This window comes from Bombina bombina, chromosome 3, assembly GCF_027579735.1.
Source record: "Bombina bombina isolate aBomBom1 chromosome 3, aBomBom1.pri, whole genome shotgun sequence".
In the NCBI taxonomy this organism is placed as follows: Eukaryota; Metazoa; Chordata; class Amphibia; order Anura; family Bombinatoridae; genus Bombina; species Bombina bombina.
Window position 1 is genome coordinate 517,914,950 of NC_069501.1, and position 21,480 is coordinate 517,936,429.

The 21,480-nt window shown below is 32.3% G+C and overlaps 1 protein-coding gene across 2 annotated transcripts in view; it reads right to left on the minus strand.

Annotated features, from left to right (window-relative positions):
* Positions 1-918: 918 nt before the first annotated feature.
* HNF1B (HNF1 homeobox B) overlaps positions 919-21,480 on the minus strand; it is a 53,989-nt gene continuing 33,427 nt past the window's right edge. For both annotated transcript variants that reach the window (XM_053704752.1, XM_053704751.1), the window contains exons 5-9: positions 9,739-9,899; positions 8,060-8,201; positions 7,097-7,285; positions 6,394-6,512; positions 919-1,003 (exon numbers count right to left, since the gene is read on the minus strand). In XM_053704752.1, the coding sequence (XP_053560727.1) occupies positions 983-1,003; positions 6,394-6,512; positions 7,097-7,285; positions 8,060-8,201; positions 9,739-9,899 (632 nt within the window). In that variant the 3' untranslated portion in view covers positions 919-982. The remainder of the gene's footprint in view (positions 1,004-6,393; positions 6,513-7,096; positions 7,286-8,059; positions 8,202-9,738; positions 9,900-21,480) is intronic.

Below are 21,480 nucleotides of genomic sequence, written 5' to 3' on the forward strand. Positions count from 1 at the left end.
GGAAGCTTGAGCCGCAGTATAGGCCCTATGCTATGTGGCTTAGAAAGGCATAAAAGTGAGCTATAAATATAAAAATAATTCATTTGTTAGTATTTACTGTCCATTTAAATGCTCTTTTATTTTAATTTCAATTTTAAAATATCTACTTCACCAATTTATTCTTATTGCTGTCATAATTTGTTCCACCTTTTGGTTAACAGAAGCAGTTTTACCTTAAAATATAACTACTTTTGAATATAATTAAAGAACCTGAGAAAATTGTGATTATCACAAAATTGGCATTGATAAAAAACAACTTACAAACTTTGTAGTAAGTACCAGATTCCTGTGACAAGACTGCATGGGTTAAGCTACTTGTAAATTCTGTATTAAAATATATTAATTGTGCAATACCAGATATTTGGCCCATGTCTTTATGAAAATGAAATGTTTTTTTTATGTTTTTTGACCTTTTTTTCTAAACCAACTCAACAATTACATTTTTTATAATATGTACAAAAAAAATTGCACTTGTTTACAATTTACAGCTATTCAGCAAATTAACTTCTTATAAAGAAATATGTCATGTTTTTTTTATATATAACAAATATATTTACAATGGCTCAGTTCAACTTTATGCATAGGTTTCTGCTTCAAATTTCCCAGTTTTAACAGCAGCAGTTGCAGTCAGTTTAAAAAGCACGGATTTCTTCTTAAGCGATTTCCACTTTCATTTTTGTTCTCTTTTGGTTCATAAGAAAATGGGATCAGTCTTTGGTATATCCTGGAAATACTGCATAAGTGGAGTGAAGTCAAGTGTAGTAGAAAATCTTCTATGTCCAGTACTCTCGAGTCTTTCAATGCATAGAACTTTTGTTGTACCATAAGTTAGTTTTCCCGAAGACACCTGAAATATCTCTTCCATGGCAACGCAATAAAGTCTTGAGATGTTGTGACAAATATCTTCATGTTGCTATGCAAAATATACATCAGGTGCGCAATGTCACCAAGCTTGCAAAGGGCACTGCGTAAGAAAGAATAACGACAACAAAAAAAGTATATTTACTTACAGAACTGATACTTAATTATGAGAACTTAACATCATTAAACAAAATGATTTTATGGCCCAGCTAAATGAATTTTATGGCTGAACTACCTTGGCTATAAAATCTCTGCATATGTCCTTCATTTCATATTGAATTACAACAGTAATCTGTATATGTCTCCTTTAGTGTTCCATGGGTGTTTTTTTACAGCTTTAAAATCTCTTTACTGTTCAGTTGATCCTTACACTCTTATGCTCTCTATATGTACCCAGTATACAAATATCAGTAAGAAGTGGTGAACAGCCTACGGCCTTGAAAGATTTTCAGAAGAGAGCAAACATTGTTAGCCCAAGATAAGAAGACGCCAAGAAGATCCTATGACACATCATTTAGGATGGGACTTTTAGTCACTCAGTGTTTGCAAATGTTATAAACCGGTGGCCACTTCTCTACAACAGAATGTGTCTGTCTAAAGGGATAGTAATTGCAAAAGTAGTAGATTTTTTTTTTTTCTGACAAATTTCAAAGTTAGTTTTATTTTCCTTTCCATTGCATCATGTGACAGCCATCAGCCAATCACAAAATGCCTATAAGTGTATTTTGTGAATCTTGCACATGCTCAGTAGGACCTGCTGCATCAGAAAGTGTGCATATAAAAAGATTGTACATATTTCGATAATGGATTTTATTTAGAAAGTTGTTAAAATGTATGTGCTCTATCTGAATCATGAAAGTTTAATTTTGATTTTAGTGGTTCTTAGTATTTTATTTTTTTATGAAAAAAGGTTATAGTTTATGCCTGTATACTACTAGGCCTTATAGTGACAGCAAAGACCTAGTAATTAGATGTTTTTTTCTGCCATCTTACAATAAACTAACATACTGGTTGGCTTGACAATGTTTGGAATGCATTATCACCTTGTTTGCTTGTTACGGTTTTTAATAGTTAAACTTTACCCACCACTTGCTTATTTGAAGGCGCAAATCTGGGATTTCAGTTGGAGTAGACAAGGCTAGTGACAGTCATTTTGTTAGTAAAGCCTAGATTGTTTTACTTCTCTTATTATTATCTCTGCTGAAGCCAATTAGGGACAGATATGTGGCAAGGTTAGGCTTGTGAAGCCTGCTATCTTTCAGTTACAGAACTTGGAAAACTTTTTTATTTTTAGACTTAAATTAGGGGCCAAAATAAATAACAAAAGTATATTGCAAAATCTATTCATATTTAGACAATTGGTATAGCAATCTCAAAGTGGTTACTGTGGTTTTTAAGGACTAATTGCCCATTAGCTGATTAAACAGAACTCCCGCTATGTTATTGGTGGATAGTCACACACCTTTCAAGCTTAAAAGGTAAGTGTTTCTTTCTCACTATAGGAACATATATTTTACAAAATTAAAAAAAAAAAGGACAAAACATTTTAAAATACCTTCTTTTGTTTAGAACAAAGAAAATAAATGTTTTTAGTCATAATTAAAGATATGCAAAAAAACTAAGAATGTATTGGCTGTTGAATATTTTTATTTATAGCCTCATTAATCTGCATAATATATGTATTTTGCACCATGTACATGAAGACAGTGTGATATGTACTGTCCTTTTATCTTTGTTACCCATTGACAGTGCTGCGGAATCTGCTAGCTCTTTATAAATAAAGAATAATAATAATATGAGGGACCCTCTTGTTTGAAATATGAAGCTATAGCTTAATAACTAAAACTGATTATACATGTTTTTATATAATATCTTGGCTCTTGGAGCCTATCTACAATGAATATCATGCCTTGTACTAATATTTTACTCTTATAGGAACATCAGTATTTTATGCTGTTGCAACTATTATATAATTTCTATTGTAGTATCTTAATATTTTATAGTATTATAAAATAAATGAAAGAGCATGTCATTTTAAGACACTTAAATAATTACTGTGATTAAATTTAATTTGTACTATTGGTATGTTGAAAAGCATATGTGCACATACTAAGCAGCGACAGTGCACTACTGTCTGGGAGCTAGCTGGTTATTGGTGGCTACACACGTCTCTTGCTCACCATATGTGTTCAGCTAACTCCCAGTATTGGTGATATGTATTTAATAGCTTTGCATTGGTTAAACACATAGTTATATGTCAGCATTCGTGCAATAGTAAATGTTCTAACATATTAGATTTTTTTTTTTGCTCTTTTATATACCTTTTAATGCCCTTTTATTTCTTTATTTTATTTTTTTCCCTGCGCTTTGCTGTTTTAAGTGTATTTTGAGAGAAAAGTGCCTAAGACAAAAAGTAAACCTTAGCACACTGTCTAATATTTTTAAATGGCTATTGAAAAAATATCAGCCAAATGGTCTATAAAGGATGGAAATCTACATAATCAGTTCTGCATTGTAAACGAGCTGTGACATCCTAACGGGCAGCATATTGGTGTATTTTCATTAGACAATTATGTCGTGCATTTGGAGGGCTTGTTACAACAAGCAGGCATCAAAGTCCGCTTGGGTCAGATAGAATAATTCATCAGGTTTGGTTCGGGCTGAGTGCCCTGCAGATGGATTGATAAGCCCTTTCAAGGAAATAGTATTCCAAAGACTCTTGATGCGCTTGATTGGCTGACTGATTAAGATTTGTGGGCTTAGATAAATGCTTTTTTTCTCCTGACTACAAAGAGTGGGAAACCTAACAGGAGTTGAGATGCTGGCAAACGTGGAATTAGATTTTCAGCATTCACATTTGCAGGGCAACATAAAACCCAGCCATGCGTACAAATTATTATTAATACTTCTGCTTTGTCATAGGATGAAATTATCTCTGAGGCATTTGGCAAGATCTACGTTTGATTTAATCGCAAGTCTGTAAAATACCACCAGACTCATAAAAACTGTCCAATATTTATTTTTTCATTGAATAGAACTATTTTAAAAGAAGTTTAATATGAACGTTTTAAAATCATAAGACATTTTAAATTGAGTGATAAAGTAAAAAAGCAGACAATAATCATTTTTTTAATCAAATATGTTTTAGATGCATGTTTAAACGGGCACCAAAGCCAAAGTTAAACTTTTATGATTCATATAGACTCTTGGAGCATGAATAAAAAAAAAAAAAAAAAAAAAAAAAACTTTGCAATTTACTTCTATCATCAAATTGTGCACTCTTTTTTATATACATCGTTTGTGAGGAACCCGCACCTACTAGTGAGCATGTGCAAGAGATTACAGTGTAAGCATATGTAAGTCTGTGATTCGCTGATAGATAGCACATGATACAGGGGGCTTGGTTAGGAGTCTGAAAATCAGCACAATGTTATTTAAAAAAATAGGCAAAACTATACATAGTTACAAAAAAAACCTGTATGGGCTATATAAATGGATCATCTACAAAACATTTATGCAAAGAAAAACCTAGTGTATAATGTCCCTTTAAAGGGACACTGAACCCACATTTTTTTCTTTTGTGATTCAGATAGAGCATGCAATTTTAAGCAACTTTCTAATTTACTCCTATTATCAATTTTTCTTCGTTCTCTTGCTATCTTTATTTGAAAAAGAATGCATCTAAGCTTTTTTGGGGGGTTCAGAACTCTGTACAGCACTTTTTTATTGGTGGATGAATTTATCCACCAATCAGCAAGAACAACCCAGGTTGTTCACCAAAAATGGGCCGGCATCTAAACTTACATTCTTGCATTTCAAATAAAGATACCAAGAGAATGAAGAAAATTTGATAATAGGAGTAAATTAGAAAGTTGCTTAAAATTTCATGCTCTAAAAAATAAATAAAAAAAAAATAAAAAAAATGTAATGCTCTATCTGAATCACGAAAGAAAAAGTTTGGGTTCAGTGTACCTTTAAGTGTTATTGTATTGTCTTTATTTTGCGTTAGTTGATTCCGCTTATTTAGACCATGTGTATATATATATATATTGGTTTAGCAGCAACCTCAGGTGGTAACTTCCCACCAGCCGGAACCGGTAAAGCCGCTGTTTACTATGGAGCATATGGAAATCTAGGAGGACGTCACAGTAGACTATCTAAGGTATTGGGGTAAGTTGGTGGAGTTGAGGACGCCCCCCTGTTTTATTGCACAAACTGTACCTGTGTGTTACTTTCCTTTAGTGGCTCTGGACTTTATGGCTTGTGAATGTGTACTGGAACTGGGATTAAAGGGACATGAAACCCAAAATATTTGATTCAGAGAGAGAACTCAATTTTAAACAACACTTCAATTTACATCTGTTATCTCATTTGCTTCATTCTTTAGATATCCTTTTGTTGAAGAAGCAGCAATACACATGGGTGAGCCAATCACATGAGGCATCTATGTGCAGCCACCAATCATCAAGAGAATGACGCAAATTAGATAATAGAAGTAAATTGGAAAGTTTTTTTTAATAATTGCATGCTCTTTCTAAATCATGAAAGATGGTTTCATGTCCCTTTAAACTTAAAGTAAGCTTGGCTAAGGGTAATTGCCCACACATGCATGATTTGAACGATACCAAGTGGAACATAGATAATATTCATCATTTGGAACTTTATAGTGGTGCACCTGATAGTATAACACTCCAGCTTTAGTTAGATGTGTGAGTGGCCCATTAGGAGTCTTTTGTCTTTTAATTTAAATTAATTTTAATATAATATATCTATATTTTGATAATTAAATTTGCCTTTTGCAGAATCTAGTATATGTCCTTTATTTATTTACCATTCAGTGTGTTGGTAACTAGACTTTACGGGGTTCTTATTGGAACACCTCAATTTCTAGCTCATAGTATTTTGAAATTGCTTTCTAGTTTTGCACCTGTTAGATACTACTAATTAATATAATTAAAGGACCAGTAACTACAGTTGATTTTCTTAAGAAACAAATGCATGATAAAAAGACAATGCAATAGCCTTAGTCTGTACTTCAAATGAGTAGTAGATTTTTTTCTGACAAATTTCATGTCTATTTCCACTCCTCCTATATCAAGTGACAGCCCTCAGCCAATCACAATTTCAAATGCATAAGCATATATTCTGTGAATTCTTGCCGACTGAAATAAAAAAGTGAGTTATTGTGAGCCTCATTTGCATATCCTACCCAGAATCCTTTGCTGCATTGAAAACAACGTATCCAGAGGTTTTGTGTGGGAAAAGCAAGCCTTCTAACTTGTTTAGATTTGTTAAATGATCTATACAAAGAGTTATTTTCTTTACATTTTGTGCTTAGTGGAGGATTTTAAACTCACTTTTCATATATGTATATATATATATATATATATATATATATATATATATATATATATATATATATATATATAGCCTTGCTCCTTTTGAAGAAAGAACAAGCTAGAAATTATACTCTTTTTACAAATAAGCTCTCACCTGTTTACTGGAAGACATGTTTGATAATGTGCTGATACTGCTGGTGTCTGTTACAACCATGGCTGATGGGAAACGTGCTGTGTGGGAATATTGGGGAGGTTCTTGCTTGTGTGCATACACTAGAAAAATAAAGAGAAATATACCAGCTTTAATTAACACAAAAAGATATAGAATTGGTTGGATATTATATCTTATTTCATATTCACATTTGAATTACGTTTTATACACTCAGTTTATAAAATATATAAAATGGAGCAATAAACTTAAAATTAAATCCCCATAAGATGTTTAGTTATGCTTAATGAAACCAAATTTGTAAAATATGTGTAGTATTTATTTTGCCCACTTCTTATACTATATAATTATGCTTATTTGTAACTGTCCCTAGGTGACCACAGCAAAGGAGATAAGATACACATTATAAAATATGCAAGATGATTTTCAAGAGGTGTCCCTGGACTGAAAACATTTTTTAAAAAAATGGTTTTTTTTTTACATTGTATGCAGATATTTAGCAGCACAGTCCTTAATTGCTGATATATACTATGCACATCCATGAAATCTGTTTTTAGCCAGAAATATATCTAAACTATTTTAAAATGTATCTAAGGTATTGGCATTTACTACCTCCTCAGTTAATGAGTTCCCCAATGCTCAGTGCACATATCCTGTCCTACCCAGAACTACCCAGACCAATACTTACTGTGTGAATTCTGAAGCTGAGTTACAGCTGATAAAAATGGCTGCTGGGACATGTGACTAGAAGACTGTTGCATTATTTGCTGTTGATGCGGACTGTGTAGCTGTTGTGAAAACTGTACGGACTGTAGAGCTGCCAAACTTCCGACACTGTTGATGACTGGTACACTCTGTGCCTGGCTGGTATTTAAATCTGAGAAACAGATCAAATCATTGTCAAATCTTCATGCGTTTATTAAAGACAATTAATTAAGATAATGTAAATAAACATAATAAACTATGTAGCAAGATATCTTAATACAATGTTTTTTATGTATCCTGTCAAAAATGCATCCAGTAAAACCTAATTTTGTTCATCCAATATTTTTTATATATTTGACCCAAATTGCATAGATTTACCAAGAATCAGAAGTGAAGCACAATTCTCCAATTCTTATTCATCTTATGGGACTGATTCAATGATTTATGTAGAACTACCTCACTTTTTTGTAAGTCAGCTCTATAGAGAATAGTAGTAAATTCAAGCCAGCATTACATATATGTATGCACAGTTACATTTATATAATTGATATTTACAGATTTAAGCTAAATACAGTGTTTATCCATAATTATGTACCATATAAATGTTTCCTTTTTTTTTGGTAAACAAATCTGTGTCTGGTATTTTAACCCCTTAGACTAGTAGTAATGTATATGTCCATGAACAAAATGTTTCTTTGGACTTTGATATAGTGTGTTATGTCACAACCTGCCTGATTGGTTCAGGTATATACACACCCAGATAGTCCTCAACCAATTAAAATAATTCTTGTTTTGTCTATATGATGAACAAATCTGTATGCTGTATAACATTTATGGGAGTCATTTTTACAAGGCTACATCAGCAAATTGTGTATCCTGTGTATTGTATAATTCTCTATAATTTGTTGCAGTAAAATAGGTGAAGCTGAAATTAGTAGACACTTACTTTGTGTTATAGCCATGACACCGGAAATGGGTGCCATAATGAGGTTCTGAGACTGTTGGCCATTGTGATGAACTGACTGGGATAAACTATGAATATTAGTCAAAGTGCTCACGGGTGGTAATCCACCTCCGGAAACCGATATCTAAAACAAATAAGACATATGACTCAGAATTAGAACACACACAAAAAGCTTTAAACAGTAACAGAAATGGATTTGTAGTAAATAACATCATGGGATACAAATAAGAAGCATTACATACTAATAAAAATCCTGAAATACAGAATATTAATCTATTAAAAATTGTGCTAAAGTATAAAGAGAAGCTGTTAGTGATTTTACCTTCATCTTAAATTAATTAAATATACTTAAAGGCATTGCTGCCATACATGATGGTTATTTAATTTTATAGTATTTTTCTATAGTTGTCAATTTTCCCTCATTTTTTGTATGCAGCATACACCTTAGAATACTAACACTCATAGAAAATGGTCAGTTATAGAGGGAAAAGTTTAACTTAGTATTTTTTCCCCATTATATATATATATATATATATATATATATATATATATATATATATATATATATATATATATATATATATATATATATATATATATATATACCCGGGATAGTGCTTGCTTATTGGCGTCTACATTTAGCCACCAATCAGCATGTGCTACCCAGGTTCTGAACCAAAAATGGGCCGGCTCCTAAGCTTTTACATTCCTGCTTCTTTTCAAATAAAGATTGCAAAGAACAAAGAAAATTTGATAATAGGAATAAATTTGAAAGTTGCTTCAAATTGCACGATCTATATGAATAAAAAAAAAATGGGTTTGGTATCCCTTATATTTAGAAGCCAATTTTTTTTAAATTAAAACTATTATTTCCTTATTCCAAAGGCATATATGGCTATGGTAGAAAACCAGGGCCAATAGATAACCATAATGCATCTTTGTGGAAAGACTGCATATAAGTTTTGAATTATACTTGACCTTACTAAATAATCAAGATTCAGCTCCATGTATAAAGCGATGTTAAATTCAAATAAAAGTTGTAATTTTACGTTAATAAACTCCCTTTACTGCATCTTAAAATCTGGGCTCAAAATGATTATGGGCACCATAAATATTCAACATAACTAAAAATCATACAATAAAAAATGAACAAATTAAATAATTAATACTTAAATCAATCAATCAATTATAATCTTAAAATAAAATAAGTAATTCATGATTGCAAGGGTTAAAGGAATGTGTTTATTTTTTTTTATTTTTGCTGCCTGGGCTTAGAGAATAGTTACAAATGAAAGAATATTTTAAAGGCTGCTAATAAAAGGATATTTAATCAAAATGTGTGTCGTCTGTGGAGAAAAACAAACAAAGTTCCACCCACCTTCCAAGCTATTTAATCAATAAAAAAAAAGAACAGCCCTTTGTTAAATGTATTTCTCAGTTTAAAACATGTATATTGTAATGTTAGTGAAAGCTGTAAGCTAGATGACTGCCTTTTAGTTCAAACTCTCTCCATTCAAAAATTTGAACTGTCCTACAATTGCTTTATTGTTTACAATTGACCCTGTGAGAAACTTAAAAAAAAAAAAAAAAGTTGTTTATTTTGCCTGCCTGGATATCTTATCTTATCAGTGCTGCAGCTACAATAGACCAGGTGTACTCACCAATTTCCCATCAGGTGAAAGCATGCTGTGGCTCTGATCCAAGCTCACTGGAGAAACTTGCTGTAAAACAGACTGGCTGGTCACCATTGCATTATTTACGTGTTGACTAATGGAAGATGAGGAAGTCACTTCAATGTTTCCCTGTTGGTTATATCTTAATCCTGCAAAGAAACGTATAATGTATAAAAAATATAGAATAAACAATATGATAAATTAATCTAGAATTGCAGTACAAGTGTATTTTATATTTAGAAAAACGGAAAACCTGAGCACTCAGAGGGAATTAAAAGATCATCTTTATTGAGACAAAGATTAAAAATTGCATAGGGTATGCAATATACATGCAGGGGTCTAGGAAAAAAGGCTGTCCTGATGCGTTTCGCGCCTCTATTGGCGCTTAGTCATAGGATACACAAAGGACAATCCAGCTCACACTTTAAGGAAGACTCAGCCAATCAGGTACCAGAATCCGGTCCAAGATAGGCTACGCCCCACCAAAGCATAAGGTGGTATTGTAAAATATGGGAATTAAAAAATGAATTATAGATAAAACTTATAGAACACATTCCTAGAGTATTGCTTACAGGACTCAAAAGACAGTGTGTATAGTATTCTTTTTTAACTGATAAACCTGAAAATTGCTTTAGATAAATTATTTGTTTGTATTAATAAACTGTATTTATTTATTGATAATAAAAGAATAGCATGTTCAAAATTGTGCAGGATCAATAGATAGAAAAAACAAATAATATCTGTACCAGAGAATTAATGTAAGCGGTTATGGAGATGGGCAGATAAACTAAGAGAGAAAGATTCAGAGATCAATTTGTAAAGTCTGAAATATCCCATTCAAGGTTCATGCCTTTGGGATGTCTATTGTCTAAGATCCAAAATAGTTCTCTCTTAGTTAAGAATTTATGTCTGTCATCCCCCTGGGATGTCTCTTTACTATTTCAATGATCTGCACACCAAAGTCAGGAACACCTTTGAGGTGCAGGCCATTGAAGTGTTTGTCTAGGGCAGAGTCTTGGCAGCTATAATTAATAAATAAGTCTCAACATACCATGTTAATGCACTTTGCAATATAAACCCATTATAAGAGGTTGCTTTATATGTTTAAACCAAAGAATAAGCACATGCCCAGTTAGGGTTGCCACCTCGGCTATGGTTTCCTGGACACTTATGAGTTACACATGCTGCAGGGTGTGCAGGGAGGAACATGAATAGTGCTATCCAGGGTTACTATTTTGGTGCTGTCCAGCAGCACAATGCAGGCTTTTCTCTGCACACCCTGCAACATGTGTAACTCATAAGTATCCAGGAAAACATGGCCGAAGTAGCAACCCTATGCCCAGTTCTAGTTCTGATTTTGGCTAACTGGTGACCCTGCAGTTGTTTGCTTGTCAATCAAGTATGTACATGAAGTGTAAGGACTAATTAACAGATCCATATGGTCTGAGATATGCCCTTGTATATGTTTCGGAACTACAATTCCCATGATGTTAAACTAGACTTCAGAGTGCCTAAGCATCATGGGAAATGTAGTTTTAAAACACCTGGGGTGCCAAGTTTAGCAATCACTGCCCTAGGGTTATATAAAGGAGGCAAATTGCTCAATTATAAAAGTCTTAAACAGCCATTTTTAAAATGCATTTATATTTTAAAGTGTGTTCAAATAGTATGCAGCTATGCCATTATATGTCCTTTCATGTCAGTTTAAGGGGAACACATGAAGCGTACTAGATGTCTACCAGTTTTATACTTTTTTATGTTACTGTTGGTTATTTTGTATATGTTTAGACCTACATGTTCAAAATGTCATAAAACACATTTTTTTTATATACAACTGATTTAAATATATTTTGTCAATCTTTTTTTATTAAAAATAAATGTACATTTAACTTCACCTGTAAATAATTTTAGTTAGCTAAAAAAAAAAAAAGTAAGTACAAAGCCAGTGAACACATAAGTAATTTTATTAAATTTTGCATTGACTTTAAAGGATGTCTGGACTGGCTGGAGTTCAGTAATAGCCCCCTTGTAATATACGGTCAGTGGTAGCTTCTCAAGTTCCAAAGTGAGGTCATTTAGTATTACATATTTAGCTATGCTAAATACTATCATAATAATTATCATCTCCAAACCAGTTCCTCGTCTGTTTAAAGTGACAGTCTAGTCAAAATTAAACTTTCCTGATTCCAATAGGGCATGCAATTTTAAACAACATTCCAATTTACATTTATAATCAAATTTGCTTTGCTTTTTTAACCTAGGTAGACTCATATACTAATTTCTGCCACTTATCTCAGGGCATTTTGAAAGTTTTTTTTACAGCTAGACAGTGCAAGTTCACGTGTGTCATATAGATAAGTGTACTCACTCCCGTGGAGTTATTTATGAATCAGCACTGGTTGGTTAAAATGCAAGTCTGTCAAATGAACTGAGATAAGGGGCAGTCTGCAGAGGCTTAGATACAAGGTAATCAGAAAAGTCAAAAGTATATTAATATAACTGTGTGTGTTATGCAAAACTGGGGAATGGGTAATAAAGGGTTTATCTATCTTTTTAAACAATAAAAATTCTAGATTAGACTGTCCCTTTAAGTGTTTAAAATGCTTTACACAAAAATGTAAACTGTAACCATTGAATCAATAATCATATATAATTTAATTTATTTAATTTTGGTGTACATTGAAACAGAGAACATAAGCACAAAACCCAATCTTAATTCCTTAGTGTCTAAGTACTGTGGATGCTAGACTTAAAGGGACATTAAACCCACATTTTTTCTTTCATGATTCAGATAGAGAATACAATTTTAAACAATATTCCAATTTACTTCTATTATCTAATTTACTTCATTCTTTAGATATTCTTTGTTGAATAAATAGCAATGCACATGGGTGAGCCAATCACACAAGACATCTATGTGCAGCCACCAATCAGCAGCTACTGAGCCTATCTAGATATTCTTTTTCAGCAAAGGATATTGAGAGAATTAAGCAAATTAGATAACAAAAGTACATTAGAAAGTTGTTTAAAATTGCATGCTCTTTCTTAATCATTAAAGAAAAAAATTGGGTTTTATGTCCCTTTGATGTTGTATGCAAAGCAAAGATTAGCTTTAGAATAATATGTAGATGCATTTTTACAATTATAGTAGTAGCACAAGTAATGGGTGCTGCCATTTTTGAACTAGTTTTCTATTTATCTCTGTTTGTGCAAACAAAACTATTTGGAAGCCTTTTTTAAGATAATCATTTTAGTGAACCTGTCCACCTGCAATTGCCACTTGTCGAAGGTTGTTGTGCAATGCTGCCTCTGACCTGGCGCAAGTTGAGCTAGAGCAGGGAATGTCAACCACCCCGAAGAGTGATATTTGAAGTGATTGGTCTCGCTACCTCGCTACTGAGGTGGTGGAGAAGAAAAAAGAAGCAGTTTCTGCTTCTCAAATATGTGGCAGCAGCAAGCTCACTTACGCAAACCTGCTCCACATAGCCAAAAAAGCTGTGAATGCCGCTGAATATATTCAGCCATAATTGTCATCAGCAGGAAATGATAGATCAGGGGAAAACTTGAGTTCAAACAAGACAACGCCCATTACTTTCTACAGAATCAGTGGAATTGAAGAATCAAATATTTTTATAGTTAAACGGGGACAAAATAAATAATGAAAGTATACTGCCAGGTTTTTTACCTACACATAATTAAACATTTTATATTACAGTCTCATACTGTTTAATATCCCTTTAAAGACAGGGTATCTGAAGTCTCCTGAGGGACCCAAAAGCATAGGATTACCTTTGTTAGACATCTCAGATTGGATATGATTATGTTAGCTGCGGATTTTAAATTCATTTAAATCCAATTTAAAACTGTTTTGTCTATTGATCTGCACTTACAGTGTCAACAGACAAGTAAGACATCTTTTCAAGTTCACAGAGATAAAAGAAGGAATCTTCAAATGCCTTTAATATTCTGTCTCATTTTGCCTACCCTGCCCTCCCTTTGGTACTTTATTTTCACAATAAAAGAACATATGCTACAATTCTATCTATCTAGCTATCTATCTATCTGTCTGTCTATCTATCTAATACCTATATATTTATCTATCTAACAGTATCTACTACATTTTAAGAAATCTACACACAAAATAAATATAATGCAACAAACTGATGTTTTGCAAATCCAGAGCAGACCAGAGATAAACCTCTTGAAAATACTGTTCAGTATATTTACTTGATCTTTTGTGTGGCCAATAAGAGATCAGGTATAAATGAGTTTCTGGACTGATGTTGCATGTAATTTGCACAGACAAACTGCAGCAAAATACAGAACACAGTAACCATTACAGTCTCTATTAGGAGTGTAGATAAAGTATAATGTTCCTGTATAAACTACAGGGAATGTTGGAACAATAAAACATTAATTATTTTGATTTTGTATTAGGTTTAATTATAATTATACATTTCATCCAGGGGGTAATTTTGTGTTTAATATCCCTTTAATTGCATTGATCCGTTGCCTTTAAATCAGGCCTGGAATAGAAACTGTGGTTAAAAAAGTCACTAAAATTTCAAGGACTTTGTGAAATCATGAGCTAAAACTAGGATTCATCAAATGAAAGATAACCATTGTACACATACATCATGAGTCTAACAGGATTCTCAGACATTTTATCAGTCACTAACTAATGTGTTGCAACAAAAACTTGAGGGGGAGGCACTGATAAACAGTGAGGTAGTGTGAAACCAGAGCATCTGGTAAGGGAATGGCTCTACTAAGAGGTCCTGAATTAAAGTGAAATTAAAACATTGCTTTTCTAAAACTAGTAAACAAAATAAAAGTTTTTTAAAAAAAAATCTGCTAAAGAAACAAAAATAATTGTTGTGGGGTTTATTTTATGTCAATGGGGTGTGTCACTGTACTCCAGCAGAATTGTAGGGGTTCTTTATTAGCCAATGATCTTCTAATACACAGGACAGTTGTGCATAAATTTACATTTCTAAGTAACCAAATACAGCATTAATTTAACCTTTTTTCATGCAATAAATATTGGCAATATGTTTCAACAGTGTTTTTTTAGTTTATATAACAAATGTTTAGTGTTTAATATATTTTGATCATTGCATTTTTTAGCCCTGAGTGAGTATTATTAAAAATTCAATAATTTCACTATTTTTTACATTAGCATTTAAAAACAATCAATGAGGTTTTTTTTTGTATTTTATTATATTATTTATGTATTTATTTATTTTGTATTATGGATTTTCCTGTACTGTACTGGATTTTGCTTGTTAGGTGCATCACTGCGTATTACTGTCCACCAATCAGCTAATAGGCAATCTGCCCCTTGCCAAAAAAAAAACCCCCCAAACTTCCTATTTATCCAAAAGAAAGAAAAAATAATGTTTAAAAAGTGCTCTTTCTTATGTGTGACAAATAGAGTTTAATTCCTTTTAAAATATTTTTAATGAAAACACCCACTTAAAAGCATTAAAGGGACATTAAACCCAAACATTTTCTTTCATGATTCAGATAGAGAATACAATTTTAAACAACATTCAAATTTACTTCTATTATCTAATTTGCTTTATTCTTTAGATATCCTTTGTTGAATAAATAGAAATACACATTGGTGAGCCAATCACACAAGGCATATATGTGCAGTGACCAATCAGCAGCTACTGAGCCTATCTAGATATGCTTTTCAGCAAAGAATACCAAGAGAATGAAGCATGTTAGATAATAGAAGTAAATTAGAAAGTTGTTTAAAATTGCATGCTCTTTCTAAACCATGAAAGAAAATTTTTGGGTTTAATGTCCCTTTAAGTTAAGTAAATAGTGAAACATGTAAGTAAAAAATAGTTAACTAAATTACTGAGTTCTTAGTTTGTAAATATAATTGTAAAATATACTTTCTCTTAGTCACTTCAGATGCCTGACATTTATTTTAACCTTTAAGTTGCTGGGAGGTCCAGGATTTTATAGCTGCTTATCAAAGAATGCTCTTCAGACAGGTAAGTGGACTTTCGCCAGTGGAAGCGTCCCAGTTATGAACAGTGTAAACATTAATTAAAGCGAGCAATGTCACACACATTCTTCTGCTGTATTTCTAACCTCATGCAAAGTGTATTAGAATTTCTGGATGGCTAGAAAAAAAAAAAACCTTACAAAATTATTTAAACAAGAGATTGGACGATAAAAACAGCATAGTAAATTGTCACATAAATTATAGAACGTTGGCTTTTTTCATCTCATAAGAATCACAGCAAGGAGTGGAAGCTTCCAACACAAATATAAGTTTGGGTGAAGAAAAAACAAACTTGGAAAACTCTTTTGTTCATAACCTCATAATTTACTACAAGAATTTACTTGGAATTTATATTTAAGGTGTCAGGAATTCAAATGCCCTGCTGATTTATTTACAGCAATATTACATTTCAGGGGCATAATTTACACCTTCCTTTTTTATAATTTGTTTATTTTTTTAATATTGAGACTTTTGTTTTACATTAAAAAAAAAACATTATTTATTTAAAAGCATCAACTTTGTTTCAGAGATGAACACTAAGGGTTATCTTACATCATGTAGCATATTCTAATATTAACAATGTCTTTGTAAATATTTTTTTTTTTTAAATAAGCACTTGAACTTTAATAGTGAACCTTTATGTTTTTCTTTGTCAGCCTGTCTAAAAGCACTAGGAAAAAAAGCTTTATTAACAGACGTTCAATGACAGGCATTAAATAGCCATGAACTGAACAAGCCATAATCGCAAAACCATGCTAGTTTGTCTAGAAAACATGGGAAAACCAATAAAGCATTTCACTGGCTGTACAACATAGTACCATAACAATGAACAGCCCCAATAAAGGTCTTTGTATTGTTGGGCAGCCCTAGTAAACCAGCCATAGAAGAAACGGTTATAACTTTGGCCTATAGGTAGTAATTCACAGACATGTAGCTTGGCTGTATTAAGTGACATAAATCTCTCCACTAAAAAGGCAAATATTTAAAGGGATGTTGTACTCAGGACTTTACTAACATTCATTTGAAAAAGCTGCTGTTTAAATTTGTTAAAAAAAATTGTTAAAGGGAAAAAAATAATGGTAGTTCTGTGTAAAGCAGCTGTAAAAGATATCCTTTTATTTAATGCTGGGATCGGAACTATATTTTCATGCAAGTATTAAATAGAATGCACTGTTTAAATTCTGTTAAAAGAAGAACAGATTTCCAGCCAATCGTGTACTCCCTTTACAAGATAGTTGACCTTATTATAATTTTTAAGTCAGTTTCATTATTCTGTTCATTGAAAATAAATTCACTTTTAACTGACTTGAATAAGTTGAGTTTAACTGACTTTGCTAGATTTAAAAAAAAAATGTTTTTTTTAAGTTGGCTGATCATCTTGAATAGACTCCGGCATTAAACTCAGTAGGAACACCACGATTAATGTCACCAATATAATGACACACTTATTCTGACTAAAACAGTTCAGTGACCTAACCACAACTTTCATAAACTTTTTTAAATTCAAGCACCGATATACCTCTGAAAAGTGACTGCCTGAAGAGGAGTGTGGTTGTCTGAGAAATAAAAAATAGAAACCTAGCCTTACATAGGATGTGCATTGGGTTTTTAATCCATTAGCGAGCAATGCTTCCTCCTATTGATATACAGATTGAGTGACAAACAGGCAATAAGGCAGCAAAAGAAGGACAGATAAATAGATGGATCATATTAAACATCATTAAATTTATGTTCCAAATACTACAGATAAACTGTGTGTGTGTATATATATATATATATATATATATATATATATATACACTGTATACAATATTGTCACAAATGTAGATACATTTTTCTTTGCACAAAAGCTTTCTCAATCCTTGAAATATATATCAATATAATTTAGAAAATATTGACCTCTTCTGCAATTCAACTTTACAGAGAGAGCTCAATGATATATTCTTCTCCAGCTCAAACCTTTTTCTCGCTGACACTCGCAGGGCTGCCCCAGTGCAATGATCGTAAAAAAGGGGCAGTCCCTGCGAGTGGCGAGATGGCTCCTATTAAAAGTAATGAAGCTCGCTGGATAGGGACACTTCGCTCCTTAGTGCGAAGCTAGCAGGGAGCAGGGGGAGCACTTTAAAATTAAAATCCTGCAGCCAATATAAACCACATTATGCTGCTTTCTGCATAGAGCATCGTACATTCCCCTATATTTTAGTATGCATTTGTTTTTCTCTTGGAGTTATAAGTGTTCGTATTGTTTTGAGAAAAGCTCACCACCTTTTAGTTGGCGAGAAAAAACAGTGAGATCTGCAGTGTGAAAATCTTTATAGAATTACGCTGGGATTAGGACACTTTTGACATTTTCATATACGCCCATGGAACGCCCATGTTCAGCCCATTATATGAAAAAACAACAATTACGCTTTGCATTTTGTATTTATAAGATCACATTTCTGTGTGATTTTTGCACATCCAGTGTAGTACAATTATGATTTACGCTGTGCATATTTAATTTGATTTACTCCTGTACAAATTACATACACATTTTACTTTTTTGTTAACATACGATTTTTGGTGAAGAATTTTGTTACGATTTTTGATGCACCTTAACAATACAATTTTTCCCTGCTTATTTTTGTGTGAATGGTTCAAATATTTGTTTTGTATAATGTTTAAAATATGAATTTTGTTGTGCACATTTCATATGAAAATACAGTATACGCCCCTTAGCGAGATACCCTGTTTTCAGGGTAAAAAAATGGCTTTAGATCATTCCACCAGGGAAATAGAAGGACTGGCAAGCATTCATTAATAATCTCGCCAGCCCAGAGAGCTTTCAGTCATCGAGCCCTAAGTGAGAATTTACTGCGTTTACCGTCACTTTTTTGTTATTGTGTTTATTTACTGTAAAAACGTTTGAATTTCCCAGGTGCAATGAGTTTCTTGTGTTTAAAAAGTATATACCGGTAAGTGAGAATCTTTCTAGTACAATAAAGTATTTTAGCCATTTTAAATATAATACATCATAATATTAGGTCAGGTTTATAAACTTATTAACTACAGTATATCCTATATTATGATTTAAATTGACACAAAACCAGAATTTTCTTTTTCATAATAGATAGAGTAAACAGTTTGAAATAACTTTCCAAAGTACTGCTGTATTTAAAGGGACAGTCAACTCCAAAATGTTTATTGTTTAAAAAGATAGATAATCCCTTTATTACCCATTACCCCATTTTGCACAGCCAACACAGTTATATTAATATACTTTTTACCTCTGTGATTACCTTGTATCTAAGTCTCTTCTGACAGCCCCCTGATCACATGGCTATTTATTATCTATTGACTTGCATTTTAGCCAATTACTGCTGTGTTTGCCCTAACCCACAGGCGTGAGCACAATGTTATCTATATGGCCCACATGAATTAGCAGTCTCTTGTTGTGAAAAGCTCATAAAAAGCATGTGATTAGAGGTTGTCAATAAAGCATTTGAAACAGGCAGAAATGTAGAGGTTTAAATGTTCTAAAGTATATTAATATATCAGTATTGGTTATGCAAAGCTGGGGAATGGGTAGTAAAGGCATTATCTATCTTTTTAAACAATAACAATTTTGGAGTTGACATTAGTATAAGTTTGCATTGTTTTCCTGATATGCTTTATTGAAAGAACAGCAAGGCACTACTGGGAGGTAGCTGAACACAGATGAGACAATGACAAGAGGCATATACGTGCTGCCATCAATCAGCTGCTTGCACCCAGTAGTACACTGCTGCTCCTGAGCTTACCTACATAGCGTATGTGTTTCAACAAACCTAGAGAACAAACTAAATTGGATAAACGCAGAAAACTGGAAAGTTATTTCACATTGCATGCTCTATCTGAATCATAACGATTTAATTTACTGCCCTATTAATTATTGGTCAATAAATAATACACAACTTTTGTTAATATAAAGCGCTGATTTAAAAAATTGGATGACATACTGTAGCATATAAACGCATTTCAATGCATCCAGCAAGCCTATTCATTTATATGGAGAAATCATCTGTTTATGTATTTATAACACTGCATATTATGGGCCAGATTATGATTGGAGCGCAAATTAACACTCCTGCTTGAGCGTTAATTGCGCTCGTATTATAAGTTAAAGGAAACAGTTTTTGCTCTTGCGGTAACCCTACTAGCGCAAAAATCCCGATGTTAGAATATTGCGTGCACGTTCACATATTCCCCCATGGAAGTCAATGCAGAAAAAATATAAAACACCCCACTCTCGCGCAAACCCGATCGCATATTCTCATTTGCACTAACCTAACATGAAAAAAACACCTCATATCTTTGCACCTTTATAACTTTTATGTGCAATATTAGATGGTGTTATTATGAGTGTAACTTTACTTTGTTATGTATTTTTTTATGTGTTTTGTGCAACTTTTATGTTTTGTGAAACAGTTAACCAGAGCTCTAAAGTCACGGTAATCATTCTAGCATAAATCGCTCATAATACGATCTGTAAGCCTGATGAGCGCAAACCCTAGTGATATACCCCTTAATCGCTCTGGTGCAAACATTTACACTTCACTCGTAATCTAGTCCAATGCTGGTAGGATATAAGTAAGGGTTTAATTTTTATATATATTTATATCATTCTTATTTATTATTTTTTGATGTTCAGCTTCTAATGTAATATATACATTAAAAAGACCTTGCGAGTAATCTTGTTTGCTTGCAAGACATAAAGCTGATCTCAGGTGCCTCCTCTGTACATAACACCTTGCTTATTTTTTTTTCTTTCTTTCTTGTTTGATGCCCCGGTGAACAGCAAGGGAGCCTTGTATGATCACAGAGCTAATTAACATACAAGTGAGCTTATCCCAGATTGGGAAATGTCACACATTAGCATATCATAGGAATCCCTCTCTATTCAGGATGCTTTACTCTAATACGTTTTCTTTTTCAGCACCAGCAGGTACATGATCACTGAAATGCAGATTTTTGGTTTGTTCTCACAAGACTAATCCCCATGTTAAACTTTTCTAATACTAAGCCTAGAGCATAGATTCTGTGTGCTTCTCAGCAGGGAATTTTCCACATTTTTTTTTTTTTTTTTTTTTTTTTTAATCACCCTTTCTTATAAACAAATGTATACAAAGTATATGCTTTAAAAACAAAATAAATAAATAGAAAAAAATGAATAAAAAAAATATAGACCTATACTTCTAAATATAAAATTATAGATAGAGGTCTATATTTTTCTATTCATTTATTTTATTAATAAGTATTTTTTATATATATGTGTATATATATATATATATTTGTATTATTTTTTCATGCTATGAGTATTTTTATAGAACAATGTAAAAAAAGAACCTTGTTACATAAATATTTTTTTCAAAATTATAAAAAAATATTAAAATCATACTTATATTTTTTTCTTTTATCACTGTGATTTTTAACTGTTTGGGATTTGATTTATATATTATGCATTTGTAGATGTGTACAATATAATAATAAAAAAATAAAATGTGATATAAAAATGTTAAAACCAACTGGCATGTCATGATATGTAATGCCTTTCTTTAGTCCCATACATCAATTTATATGCAAATAGAGAGTGACACTAGTTAGTGCTGATATATCTGTGTGTATATATTGTATACAGTATATATATATATATATATATATATATATATATATATAAAACAGTGCCAATT